The following is a 14926-nucleotide window of genomic DNA, read 5'->3' on the forward strand; positions in this document are numbered from 1 at the left end:
ATTTGCCTCTGAGCTGTGACTTCCCTCAAACCACTGGATGGATGGTCCATTGGTTGGATCCATCAGGCTCTTCTTACATTCCTATGAGTCAGTCCACTGATCCATCTAGCTCTGCAGTGTCTACCCTGACTGGCAAAAATACTCTAGGATTTCAAGCATGGTTCTCCCCCAGTGGTATGTGGAGATGCTGGGGATTGAACCTGGGATCTTCTCTGTACAAAGGACAAGCTCTACTGTGAAACTATGGTCCCTCTCCAAGAGCTTAGGGAGCTAGAAAAGCCATTAATTTTAGCCCCTCTCTCACAGTAGCCACTTGAAGAAAGCTCTCCACATAGAAGGAGCAACAGGATGATTTTGCTTGCCCAATTTCTGGTGTTGTCTGGATCCCTTGAAATGCCCTGACATCCATGCATTATGTCAGTGCAGAATATCTGCACAGAGGATGCCCACACTCATTTCTGGAGCAAAAACGAAACTGAGATTCATGAAGTAACACTTACTGCAGAAAGAGGCTGATCTCCATTTCCCAACATCGATGCCCAGAGCTTGGCAGGCTGTCACATAGGCACTGATGGCACTGCAGAGAGTGTCATGAAGACCCTTGTATTGGCAGGTGTCAAATACACAATCATCAAAATAGGGTGTTGGGTCAATGGTCTCATGGCACTGCCTGAAGGGCCCATCCCTTCTCTTGAGGATCCCACAGAACTGGTCTCCCTTGTAGGTCTGTTTCTCTGCCTCACTGCATACTGGGCAGTCACTGCATCCTGCAGAACATCCTGGGACCTCCTTAACTTTCCAGCTGTCTGCAAACTGCATTTCATCTGTCGTCTGAGCTCCATCCTTCATAGCAAAGTCATCGCTAGGATCCTGATTGGCATTGCCACACAGACCACACACAGCATTGGCATAAGTGTTGGGAATAATGACCCTGGCATAACTGTACCAGTCAAAGCTGACTCTCAGATCAAAGTCTGTTTTGATGAAGCCATGGACTCCGCTGATGTAGACCTTCAGTTTATTTTCATAGGAGAAGGGCAGGTCCACAAAGACTCCATTCACCTGGAAAACATGGAAGTGACCATGCAGGGATTTTCAGTGAAATCAAAAAAAGGTGAGTAACTGATGAACAAATTTAGAATTATGCAGAATGAAGTTAGTTGCCAGATGAGAGGGCTAAAATTCTGGGGACAAGGAAAAACACATTTCTCCCATGGACAGTTAAAACAGGAATCTATCCTATGAAGGCAGAGCCTCTATGTTCCACTGGCTTTTAGGTGGACTTGGACATCTCTTCCTAAATCCTCTACTGTGCTCCCCCCCCCCCGGGTCAGGCTCAGCACCAGATGCCAGGGGTGATACCTATCCTGCCTACAGCCCAGACTGCATTGCCATTTCGGCCACTCAGCTGCATTGCAGCTGCAAAGTCCTGCTCACTCATCCTCTTCCCCTCTTGGCCCTGTGTAGCTGGCTGCAGAGACACTTTTAGATAGGAGCTGAGTGACATCCAGCATTGCTTGTGTAGGAGATAAAACATAGCAGACACTCAACACTGAGTAATTCTTCAGCTCCCATCCCCAAAGTGCTGCCAGGGAAACGAGTCTGCAAGGGTGGAGGGAGAAGAATGATTGGTGGTGAATGAATGACTCCCTACCCTTGTACCAGCTGGTCCTCTCACAGCAAAATATGTAATCAACAGTTCCCCTAATCTTCTCTTGTCGCCTAGCATATATACCTTAATCTTGCGTGGATGCTCTTGGCTCAGGCTGATGGTCATGCCGTAGACCTCTAGTGTCACCACTTTGGTGAAGGACACCGCCTTGCTGCCTCGGTTGTTGTTCTCCACCGTGACCAAAAACGGGGTGAGAGTGGGGTCCTTGGAGCAGACTCCAGCCATTTGATAAATGCAGGTTCCCATGAAGTCAAATCTCTTTCCATCAAAGGTGGTGTAGTGAGGGTCTCCAGTTCCTATGCAGGTGGAATATCTGATGGTATGACAGCCCCAGTTCCCATCAACTAGGGTACATTTCTCTCTGGCCTTACAGGAATCCTGCAGGCACACTGCCCTCCCTAATCTGGGGTTACATTTGCAGCGACTACGGCAGCTTTCATCAGTCCAAAACTCCTCCCCTGGACCATAGATCTTGCCGTTATAGGTACAGTTACAATTCTCCACTGGGATGCATATTTCATCACTGAGGATGTAGCCCTCGTCGCACTGACAGATCGGCACACAGGTATCATCACACGTTTCGGGAGCGGTTCGGTCAGAACAGGTGGCTGGGCAGGCATTTCCGCAGGACTCGTAGTGGCTGTTCTCAGGGCAGGATATTGGGGCCAGTTCAGAATCTGAATGAAACAAGGATTAAAACCCATTCAAGTCATTTCTTGGACCCGTAGGTCTATCAAGATGTCTTTGCTAACTGAGATAAGTAAAGGGAAAAGGTAAGCGACCCCTGGATGGTTAAATCCAGCCAAAGGTGACTATGGAGTTCTGGAGCTCATCTTGCTTTCAGGCCAAGGGAGCGGGCGTTTGTCTGGGTCATGTGGCCAGCATGACTAAACCACATAGGGTGCAATGGGACACCATGACGGAAACCAGAGCGCACGGAAACACCGGTTACCTTCCCAGCACAGCGGTATCTATTTATCTACTTGTACTGCCATGCTTTCACACTGCTAGGTTGGCAGGAGCTGGGACAGAGCAACAGGAGCTCATCCCATTGCAGGGATTTGAACTGCCAAGCTTCTGATCAGCAAGCCCAAGAGGCTCAGCGCTTTAGACCACAGCGCCACCCACATCCTGAGATAAATGCACTCAAAGAGGGAATGACTTGTTTTATTGTCAGTTGACCTGGAATTAAGTGATAGGACCACCAAATGGGACATCAGGCCAACATGTTTACCCACAGGCCCTTCACATAATTTGCTCTTCTTTTATGGCTTCATTTTATGTATGGTTGTCATTATGTAAACTGCTTCGAAATACCAAGAATTAAGTGGAATATAAATGCACCAAATAAAAAAAGTCATTGAAAAGCAATCTTATTGTAAACACTCCCATCCCAAGAACTTTGGAGAGTCACGTATGCATCTGTATCAGTGTATATCAGGACTCATTTGTGTGCCCACCTGTGACAGAAATAAAATCTCTCGGCATAGGGGGCAGGGCCTTCTTGATGGTGGCCACACATCTGTGGAATTTGCTTCCAAGTGATATCCCTACAGTTTTTTCAGTGGGCCCTAGAGGTACACTTGTTCTCTATCACTTTTATGGAGTGATTTTAAACAGGTTATTGGCTTGCAGCTGCTACTGTTTTTATTCTGTTGATAATTGTGATTTTATGACAGATTGTTGTTTCTAATTCTAATGTATTTAGGGGTGTTTTTTTAAGTGTGATGTTTTAAATTACTTTATGCGATATTTGCTATGTGACGAGTTTTTCCTAAAAGGTAAAATTTTAGAAAAACTATTCTAAATACACTTTTTTTTTTTTTTTTTTGCAATGTGACGGTTAGCCAATCAAGAAGAAAGAAGTGTGGGGAAATAGCAAAACTGCCAGATTATGATGAGCTTTACTGGAGGAGACACAAATATACACATTCACCCCTGCATGGAGATAGATGTGGGAGGGACCTGTCTATAGTGATGCTTTATGATTGGCTGTGTTGTGCAAAGAGCTGATTGGCCATAGCGCAGGAGATCTCTGTAAAAGGAAGTTATACTGGATAGGTGGCAGATACAGCTTAAGGATCTCCTGGATAAATTTTCCTTGCAAGCTGGTTCCCCACCAACCCCAATACATCTACTTAGGATGTAAACCCAGCATGAAGCTTAAATTACCTGGTAAGACAAAAGGTGGTGGAGCAAAGCCATAGCCTTCATAGTTTCGGCCACCAAAGACCAAGACACCAAAAGGAGTTTGAGGGTGTGCTACAGAGATGGACTGATGCCTGGGGCCCAAGTTATATACAGCCCATGAATAAGGTGATCTGGGAATCATTCTCCACTGAACGCCTGTGATAGCAGTCTCATCTTGGGTAATCCTCTGGGTTTCAGAGCTTTTTGCTATGATAATGACGTAGTTCTCAAAATTCTTTATCACATCAACGTGGTAGGATAGGCCATAAGCTGTTATGGCTGGGATGTTGATGAGGAACGGGTCATAGCCTGTGTTTCCTGTCTTGAGGCCAGTGAAGAAGAAGAGGACCTGGATCCCAGCATTAGCAGAGATGTAAAAGGCATTAGGGAACTGGATCTCAAACTGCCTAACTTCACCAGCCACCATGTCTTGAGAACCTTTCTGTGCTCCCAGCTGATAGTCAACATGAGTGTCCTGGGAAGCCACCACATACGCAATGTCAGGATTGGTCTGGAAAAACACCGGGGGGACGACAAAGGTGCTGCCCCAGCTGGAGACCGGCAGCAGCTGCTCAACAACATGGTCACACTGATAATTTTGCACCACACAGACATGCCCACTCAAGACGGCCACGGGTGCCGACGACTCAATCCTGGTGCCTGACAAATCATCTGAGCTTTGCAGTTGGGCAACCTGGAATGTCCGGAGGTAAACTGTGAGTCTTGTCCCTGCGGCGTACGATGCCCCACCGAAGATCACATTCCCTTTTAGGAAAATACGAACTGTGACAGGAGAATGCGCGGCTATGACTGCGAATTCTTTTAAGTAGATGGTCGGTTTGGTACTTGACGGGGTTACAACATAATAGGTTGTGCCAAGTTCATGGGATGGATACAGAGCTGTGGTTGCCACGGAATACAACTTCCGGTACAGTAAGACAGCAGAAATGTCCTTGTCGGCCTGAATCAGAACAGACTGGTCGAATGTGGTGCTGCCTTTCATCTCTGCGGTCTCTGGGATCTGCACAGGCACCATTTCACCTTCTCCAACTGAATAACTTTCCCGGAAAGCCGATCGACTCACTGACACAGTTACTTCAGTCAGGTTGTGGTGGCCAGTGAGGAGCAGCTGAAAGTTTGTTTCGGAGGCTCGACTCGTCTCAAAATTTTGCATGAAGGCCGTGACAAATTGTTTGCCATAGTACCTTGCGCTGGTGTGACCTGAAAAGTTTAGGACATAAAATACACAAAGCGATTTTGGGAAACGATAGCAATGAAATATCAAAGCAAAAAAAGAAATCAGATGAAAAGAAAAGTTATTATATATAATGGATGTTGTTGGACTGTAATTCCCATCACCCCTGGCCATTAGACCTTGCTGGCTGGGTTTGGGTAGGCATTTGAGCCCAACAGCATTTGAAAAGACACAGGCTCCCCGGGGTGAAGGAAGGCATCGTGAAACCCGGGGCGGGCATCACTACGTAGGGCGCATGTGCGGCATCACTACGTATGATGCATGCGCCATGCATAGCAACACCGCACATGCGCAGTACATAGCGGTTTGCCGGTGGCGCCACTCCAGTGCCATATGGACACTGCCGGGATCCTCTGCTCATGGCTGCAGCCACAAACGGAGGATCCTCCACATGCGGCTGCGGTGGCGCGATGGCTGCTCATGCTGCCACGAGCCCCCGCGGGTTGACTTCTTGTCACCCCCGCAGACATGGCACCTGTGGCCCACTGCCTCCCCACCCCCCACCTCATTGCGATGCCACTGAGGCTCCCCACTTTTGGTTTAAGCACAAAACAATTGACCTACTATCTGCTCCACGGCACCACATTCTGCTTTGCAGCAAAACCTCCCTGGATCTGCTTGGTTTTCTTTCAGTCTATTCTTTGGATTAGGAGAAAACCCGCATGCCAATCATATAACATCATTATGACATCACCATTGGCAAGCGAGTTGTCCTGCCCATCTGTCAAAATCCCTTGTGCAGGGTTCTGATGCGCCCAGCAGTGAACTGGCTGTCATGCACATGGGGAGTGCAGTGAAAGGGGCATTGCCAACCCTATGCTCAGTGCTTTGGAAAATGCCCAACATGGGACTGGAAAAGTGATTCTTTCTTGCCTCCCCATCAATTGATGTGGGCAGAAGGTGGGGGGAGAAAAAGAAACCTGCTATTTGTGAGAAATCATTCTCGCAGCCAATGCATGCAGAAAAACTTTGCTTCTTCCTTTGGTTGCACTCGCCTGTTCCTGGTTTATTTTATTTTGTTTTAATGTTGAATTTTAGATTCTTGCAACCTGCCCTGGGACCTGCTGGTGAAAGGCAGGTTATAAAATGTGTTGTTGTTGTTGTTGTTGTTTTAAAAAAAATAGGGTGCAGATTCAGAAATAAATGCATTCCCCAATCTGGATATGAATGCTCTGTATATGCATCATCAGCACATGAGAAACAAGCAGGAGCAATATAAGTGCTCTATGTGCACTTTCCTAAGGTATAGAAGAGAGAGAGAGGGGAAAAAAACTCCCAGCAGCTGAAGTGAGGAAAGCATATGCATCTTAATTGCTTTTGTACTGATGTTGGTCACCCCTTTTGCAAAAAAAAGGGGGGGGTGGCTGGGAATTGACTGACTAGATTCTGTCCTTGTGGTTTCTTCCTCTAAAAAAGTGCACGATTGTGCATGCACTGTTGTTGGGTACAATGGAAGGTTCTCCTTCTCCCTCCCTCCCCCCCACTTCACCTAAATTTGTTAGGGGCTCCCTGACCCCCCCCCCCCCCGAGCATATTTGAGGAAGGCACAGGTTCGGAGCAAGGAGAGAGGGAATGTTCCAATGCACAAGCATAAATCCTTGCGCTAATGGAACAAGTGAATTGGATGCCACCAAGGGGCTGTTAGTGGGCTAAACCAGTGTAGCCTGGTGTATTGTCTCCCCCTCAGCCCATCATTGCGGTCTGCGAGAGGGGACCTCCTGCAGAGAAGATCTCACCAGAAGCTCTGCACCATGTAATATAGGAAGTGGGCATTTGCCGTGTTGGCACCAACCCTCTTGAACTCACTCTTGTTACATATCAGACAGACATCGTTTCTATTATCTCTTTGGGGCCTATTGAAGAGCTTCTTGTTCCAGCAAGTTTTTCCAGTGCAGTCTCTCTCTTCGCCCCATTACAGTCAGTCTCTGTACTGGACTTGATATTGTTGCTGCTTATTATTGTTAAATCACTGCGGAGTGTTTATGGGAAGCGAAATCAATAAAACAAGCCACTGCTATACTGTATGTGCTTAAGTTGTGGCCAGATTCAGGTACACCCAGTGGCTGCTGTGGATTACTCAGTGCTGTGAAACTGTTCAAATGTTTTCAGTGGAAGAATAGATTTCACAATATTTGCAGAATCCTGGTAGTGATTAAACAAATGCATTCTGTTTGAGCAAAGATAAGGGTGATGTGGGGAGGGGGGCATCTTGATAAAACTGCTTTCTACAAAATATTTTGATTCTCATTATGGTGCATCTGTTTTTACTAATTGCAGTGAAGGTCATAGCTTGCTTTTTCTGAGTTAATGTGTAATACTGTATTTAATGTGGGGTGTTAATTTGGCCATTAGGTCTAGGCAACCTGTGGCCCCCTCTAGATGTTACTTCGACTCCTATTCCCATCAGCCTTAGCCTCAGCCATCATAGCAAATGGTGAGAGATGATGGGAGTTGTAGTCTAGTAAACATGTGAAGCATGATCAGGTTCCCTGACGATGCATACTGATAAATGCATGTGTAACCTGAAAAGGAAAAGGGATCTGATCCCAGGTTACTCACTGCTCAGGAGCATCAAACCAGCCAGAAGGGTGAGGATCCTCAGTGTCGCCATGGCTGCAAAACAAGGAATTTTGGAATAAATATTAAACAAGCTTTCAGGACTGGGGTCTTCTCGATTCAGAAAGCTGTGGTAGTAATGATGGAGATTTTTGAAGAAACATAAACCTTTGAGGTGAAGTAGGCACTGCACCTATAACAAAAACCAACAGGAGCAGCTTTTCCCAGCATGGAGGTGCAGTGATGGAAAAGGACTTTGTTTTTTGCAAGAACTCCAAAGGCCTATACAGCAGCAGTGGACCAAAAAAGGTAGATCTCTGCCTGATTTGCAGTGGAAGGGCAAGGGGCTCCTGTCTTCTGGTTGTTTAACAGCAACAACAAAATAATTTCCCACTCATCCCTAAATTGGGCTGCTGAAATGAAGAAAGATAGCCAGGAGGGGACTTCCGTCAGAAAGGACTGTGAGCTCGGCCCAGTTCAGGTACTGAAAACAAATCCCTAGGTTCAGAATATGCTTAGAAGCACCCTGTTCTTTTAATTCTATTTCTTTTGCATGTCTTTTGCAGCTGGATGTGGTTGGTGTAGCTTGAGGTGCTATTAAAAATTGGGTGGTGGTCAGGCAAGGGTACTTAAGTCTAAGTGTCCGAGTGGCCAATTGTTGCTCCAAAACTCCAGCTCAGAGCATAGGCCCAGGGAGGTACGACATCTACTTAGGTACCAGAAGTGTTTGTGTTTCATTATGCGTGTGTGTATACGTGTGTGCGCCTAGTGCACCTCAGGAGCTACTGTAAGTTCATGCTTTGTCAATAAAGAATTAAAGAATTAAACTACCAGCCACTTAACTATCCATCAGGACAGTTAAATACCTTAAAAGACTTTTAGGAAGGCAAATTGTTATCAGATGGAGACCTGAACTGGCCACTGGATTGGAAACTAGACTGGAGGGGGAAATTAAGGTGCTCTTCTGTATACAATCCAGGTAATCTAGAATGTCTTTTGAACCTTGCTAAATCAACTAGAGGATTAATCTTCTTTCTTTTCAAACCGTAATAGCTCATATAATAGAACTGGTTATTTAATAAGTTCATTCGATCTTATTGCAAATATTAAGCAGGTTTCAATGGAACCAATAGTAATCTCTGGTCCCAGTACGCTGGATGCTACCCTGCACTACCAACTAGAAACAAAACAGAGACCTACTTGGAGACTTAACCCACTGCTACTCCAAAAGAGAGAGATACTAGACCAAATTAAACTAAAAAAAATGTGGAATTATATGTACGGTACATAATGACCCCTTACAACATGCAGAGGCTCTATTATGTTGACACACTAAAGGCAGATGCAAATTTATTAGTCAAAACAGCTGGTGCAGAATTCAGTGGCGAAGTTGCTCACCGGGGCAAGACTGCTCACTTTGATTGAACAGGCATGCACAGCCAAACTTCCTTCTTCCTGCCCAATGCCTTGACCCCTGACAGCTTCAAATCACTCCAGGAGGCTCAGCCAAGGGGGCTGTTTGATGTGACCAAAGTAGAGATCTCATCAAATTGGCCTGATTCAGTGCAAGCTTCAGATTTCAGACTTCTGCCAAATCCAGCGTACAGCCCTGGTTTTGATGTGAACCTGCCTAATTTGCACTTCCCCTAAATAATCAAATCACATCTCTCTGCTGAAATTCGTACCTCTGAATTTTGCAGTGAAGTTCTCCTAACATACAAAGTGTAATAAAAATGTATATGATAGGGGAAACCATCCATTAAAATGCATATATTAGTGAAAATAACATGCAAAAATGCATTATATATGGGAAAAACTGCATGCAAAAACATGTACATTAGGCAAAATGGCATATAAAAAATTGCATGAAATGCTGCCAAATTTTCATGGGAATTTAAAAAAATAAACTAAAATTGCACACTGATGCAGAAATGTGGAGAAATGAAGACCAGAAAACAGAAAAACCAAAATTGATAGATTCATCCACCCCTACATAGACTCACTCTGCCAAACCCACCTCATAGGATTGTTGTGACAATGGAGAAGAATAAGGTACCTGAGCTCCTTAGAGGAATAATAGGGGAGAAATCGAAGAAAATGATCGCAATAAAAATGCTGAGAGTCCAAAGCAGCCTCTTACCTTCCACTTTTCAGCAATTCTAACTTGGCTTGAGGTAGGAGAGAGGAAAACTGTTTCTCTTCTGCTGTTCCCCTTTGTATAGAGAGAAGGGCTCAAAAAATGAAATTCCACAGAACTGGTCTGAAAGCTCTATCTGTGCCAGGAAGGCAGCTGCAGTTATTTTATCTGTTTCTTTTGTTTGATTTTCTCCCCCACTCTCCCTCCCAAAGGAGCCAAGGGAGAGGCAGCAAGCTCTAAATCTGTATTTCTGGCTCCACTGATTGATTTAGGCAACTGTCAAGAACAGCTTGAGAGTTTTGAAAGACTGAAGTCCTCCAGATTCCACCTGACTGTAAGTTCTTGAAGAACCGCCTCCCTGCTCCTCCATCCACCTTATCCATCTGACCTAAACACATGCAGGCCCTGCGTGGTTCCAGCTTCAAGAAGTCACTTCTGCTCCAGAAGAAGGGTACCAGGAGCCAGCTGCCTGTTGAGAGATAAGCTGCTCAATTTTTATTTAAACAGCCAACCTCTTGGAAAGCTTATCCTAATATATCATAGTGCATATATTCAACAACAACAACAACAACAAGGTCTTCTGTGGTTGCAGATTCTAAACCATTGACTACAGCGGCCAACCTCTCACAAAACACATCTTCAGGGACCAAAACTGATCTTGTGTATGTTTAGCCCAAGGTAAAAACCTGCAGATCACTATTCAGATGTTATCAGAAGCCTGCTGATTTGCAGGCTGTTATACATCTTAGCAATCTAATTTATGCATTTATAAAACAGAGTCACTCTGTTTTAAAAGAAGAAGATAAAAGACAGTTAAGTCCAGTCAAAGGCGACTATGGGGTTGCGGCGCTCATCTTGCTTTCAGGCCTTGGGAGCTGGTGTTTGTCCACAGACAGCTTTCTGTGTCATGTGGCCAGCATCATTAAGCTGCTTCTGGCGTAATGGGACACCGTGACAGAAACCAGAGTGCCGGGAAACACCATTTACCTTCCTGCCGCAGGGGTACCTATTTATCTATTTGCACTGGCATGCTTTTGAACTGTTAGGTTGGCAGGAACTGGGACAGAGCAACGGGAGTTCACCCTGTCGTGTGGATTCAAACCGCCAACCTTCTGATTGGCAAGCCCAAGAGGCTCAGTGGTTTAGACCTCAGCATCACCTGCATCTCTCTCTTGTGAGGGCCAACCATGTGTGTGGGGTGTGTGTGCATGTGTGTGTGTGGAGTCAACCTGCACACTTCCATCTGCAAAACAGGAAACAAAACAATGCCACCTGAAAGAAGAGAGATCATAGCAACACAGGCAAATGCTCCAGGCTGGATCCATGCTAAGTTTGTTGAGCTTAGTTCCTGTTGCAAGAAATGGGGCTTATGCCATGACTCACTTACCCAATTGATTACAGTGGGAACTGAGTTCAACTCTTGGCAAACCAGGAAGCTGCCTTACACCAAGACAGGCCTACCTGAAGATGCTGGGGACTGAACATGGCTCCTTTGTCATGGAAAACAGCTGCTCTACCTTTATCTAAATGATTATCCTTCCTCTTAATCTGGATCCAACCCTCCTACAACACCCATAGCAAGTCTGCCATAAGGCACTAGCCATTGTTTCGTACCCTCACACTATGCATGCATGGGTCACTGAAGTGCCCACTGGTGACTAAACAATCCTGATGTCACCTTTCACTGGCTTTCCCCAACTCCAGATGTTTGTGACTATAACTCACATAATCTCTGACCATGGGCCATGCCCTGTCCTATATTGTACACTTAACACGTGATCTCATCCATGCAAAATTTCAGGGCAAAATTCAGATTTCCTGGACAGCAAATGAGCAACAAGGCACCAAGTTAGAATTTCAAGTACCTGAATGCATGTCTTATTGCCAAGATAGGCAATAAAAGACATGTTGAGCATTCAGAAGCAACACAAAGCTACAATATCCAGCACACTTGGCAAGCTACAATTCTCAAGATTCTCTAGGGAAAATAAGTGCTTTAAAAGTGCACTGGGTACGCTTTAAATGGATCATGCAGATGGTGTAAAAAAGGGGGGAAACAGTGAGGGAGAGGGAGAGGAGCTTAATGGAAACCAAGAAAAAAGATTTCTTACCAGCCTCCTTCAGGTTTGATCCAGAGTCCGTAGAAAGGAACTATTGCTCAAGAGGTGTGAAGTGGACCTCAACCGAGATCTCTCGAACATAGGAATGTGGGGATTGGCCTGGGAGGGTGGGAAATGGAAGAGGGGATCTTATGAAGGGCAAGCAGGAACTTTGGAGGTGAAAAATAACAAAGGTGAATTATTGTGCAACTAAGCAGTTGTTGAGATTAGAGTACAAATGTTCAAGTGGTCCTTGGTGGGGGATTTCCCCAGCTGCTTAATAGGAAAGCTTTTGTTTTCCCCTTGGCAAACAAAAGGAGCAGAAGTTTCTCAGGAAATGTATCTGCAGTATTACTGGGTTTTCCTTTCCCCACCATGGGTGCTGAATACAAATGTGTGTGGGGCCAGGTGCAGAAAAGAGGGGTTGTGGTGAATCCTTTTTCGGAGGGCATGACCTTAATATGGGGGTGCAGAACTCTTTTTCAAACTGAGGGCCACCTTCCATCATGGGCAGATGGGAATGCACTGGCAAAGCAGCACCCAGCAGGACTGAACCTCCTGCTCTCCACAGTACATTTGATGGGTTGGGGGACCATATGGTTGACAAACCGTTAGAGATGTGCTCAAGAATTGCCCGAGGCCCAAACCAAATCAGGCAGGTTTGGAGTGATCTGGGTGTTGGCCAACTCAGACTGAGACAGCCCTGGAGCACTGTAGATCAGTTTGGGTATCCAGAGTGATCTGGGACTCTCATAAGGCAGGAAGGAGAAGTTAGTAAGAAAGGAGAAACCACAAGAAGGTCAGCTGTGTCTTCCCTGGAGGTGGGTTGAGGCGGGTGGCGGTGGATGCTTTAGATATGGAATGCAGGGTGCTCTCTTCTGCCTGACCTCTCCTTTTTCCTGCTTGATGCCACTTGGGACTCCTTTCTCCGCAATGCTCCGCCCCTGAAGCAGCACCCATTGGCCTTGACGCCTCTGCACAACAGCTACTGAGCAGGGTATTCAACACTGCAGGAATGAACTCTCCCACCTTGCTCCCAAGCTGATGGGAGAGTGGCCCACCCTCACTGGCAGAGGAAAGGGGTGCAGAGGGTGCAGCCCGCCCCGGGTGTCATCCATGAGGGGGGTGACATCGCCGCATCCCCCAGGACGGTCGCCATGAGTGGTGCCCTCCTGGGGCACTAGCCCTGCCCCCACGGGCAGCTAGCTCCTGGGATGCTGGCCCCACCCCCTCAGGCAGCTAGCTCCGCCCCCATGTGCACAACATATGCGCTGCTCCAAGTGCCAGAGCAGCTAGCTCTGCTTCTGCCCACCCTCTGTTAGCTACGCATGGGGTCCCCCATTTGTCAATGCCATACATATAGTGTCAGGTGTCAAGGGTTGGACTGAGGAGGAATGGTGGGGAACCCCACCCCCCTTCCTGCACCTTCCTGAGAAGAGGAGGACAGTATAAATTTAGAATAGCGATTTGCAGAAGGTCATAGTTCAGAGGCTGCAGAGGGGAGGAGCTGGGAAATATTGGGAGAGCAGCAGGAAAAAGAAGCACCAGGGGAGAGACAGCTAACAGGCTCAGTGTCTCTTGAAAGCATTCCTGACCCCCCCCCCAAACAAGCAATCCTTGAGAGTAATAGAACAGAAAACTCAGAGGCAGAAAGTACAAATCAGTTGGCGCAGGGGTGACATAGAATAGGAGGGACGGAGGGGGTGGGACTTTACTTGGAGCAACGCCATTATCTAAGAGAGTCAGCATTCCTTCATATCTCTCTCTGTGAATATTGAATAAACGACATGGTAAGAACTCTTCTTGTTTTTCTGCTTCTTGGAATCCCACCGTGAGAGGGATAGGGCCCCCTGAAGCCTTGTCATCAGGTGAGTTGACTTCAAAAGAAGCATCAAGCACGGATTCCAGCTGCACTCCAAATTCTGCCTTTGCAGTCCTGGCTTGAAGTCAAGCTGTGGCAGCATAGTTTCCTCATGAAAGCAGGGCATCAGCTGCACTGTGCAGCAACGGGCTCCACTTGAACGTTCCAATGGGGAATTTCTAGCTCCCCTTGGTATCTGTTGAACTACAATGCTCCCTGGCCCCAGCCAGCATGGCCAATTGTAAGGGACAACAGGTCTTGTCATCCACAAGATCTGGAGGACAATATATTCATGCCCCCCCCCCAAGATTTGTGCACATGTCAATAAAAGAGTTGTGCCATTTTACTGCAGATTGTGAGGTAGGATTTGCATAGGGACAAGTCCCTAGGACACAGTGTGCATTGGAAAACACCGGGGGTTGCTCAATCCATTGCTTGAAAAGGACTGGCGTGGTTTTAGGGAACTGTGCATTATGGAGATGATGCAACTTTAGGCAGCTGTGGTTCATTTCGACCTGTGGTTCAATTTTGGGGAACTGTGGTGTCCGTTTCAGAAGTGTGTTGCAATGGACTGCAGTTGTGCTTCTCCATGGCACAGCACATGCTTAGCACGCAGAAAGTCCCAGGTTCCGTTCATGCTATCACCACGTAGGGTGGAAAGAGACACCCCGCCTGACACGAGCTGCTCTGTGTCAGTGTGCGCAATACTGAGCCAGATGGACTAATGGCCTAACTCGGTATAAGGCAGCTTCCTATGCTACTAAACTCTTTTTTGGTACCTGCTTTGATTTGTGGTCCCTACTTTGTCTTTGCCTGTGCGTATGGACCTAGCAATGTTTCATTTGCTGGAGATGTGAGGAGGAGGGAGACAGACTGAAAGACTGAGATGACCATCAATCCTCTTCCACTGTTGCTTCAGAGCTCTGCTGTGCAACTAAATATTCTATTAATCAGCCTTAATTTTTCAAAATAGGAGGCTGAGCTTCTCATTAGCATCTGCAGTGCAGGACAGTGCAGGACCGGAGATTGCAGATGAAAGCAAAACAGAATGCTGAATTTGTGTGTTTTCATATGGTACTTAACGGCAGGGTGAACAGTAGGGCATTGTGTAGTTCAAGTAAATGTTTCAGATTCCATTGGCCTATTGCAACATCAG

The 14926-nt window shown here is 46.4% G+C and overlaps 1 protein-coding gene across 1 annotated transcript in view; it reads right to left on the bottom strand.

The window, feature by feature from the left end:
* The window catches only part of LOC117051988, a 37393-nt gene extending 29581 nt beyond the window's left edge, over positions 1 to 7812 (bottom strand). Inside the window, exons 1-4 of the mRNA XM_033158715.1 lie at positions 7677 to 7812; positions 3845 to 5083; positions 1736 to 2349; positions 501 to 1062 (exon numbers count right to left, since the gene is read on the bottom strand). Of these exons, the coding sequence (XP_033014606.1) occupies positions 501 to 1062; positions 1736 to 2349; positions 3845 to 5083; positions 7677 to 7728 (2467 nt within the window). The 5' untranslated portion in view covers positions 7729 to 7812. The remainder of the gene's footprint in view (positions 1 to 500; positions 1063 to 1735; positions 2350 to 3844; positions 5084 to 7676) is intronic.
* Positions 7813 to 14926: the final 7114 nt, after the last annotated feature.

The sequence above is a fragment of the Lacerta agilis genome, chromosome 8 (genome assembly GCF_009819535.1).
Source record: "Lacerta agilis isolate rLacAgi1 chromosome 8, rLacAgi1.pri, whole genome shotgun sequence".
NCBI lineage: Eukaryota > Metazoa > Chordata > Lepidosauria > Squamata > Lacertidae > Lacerta > Lacerta agilis.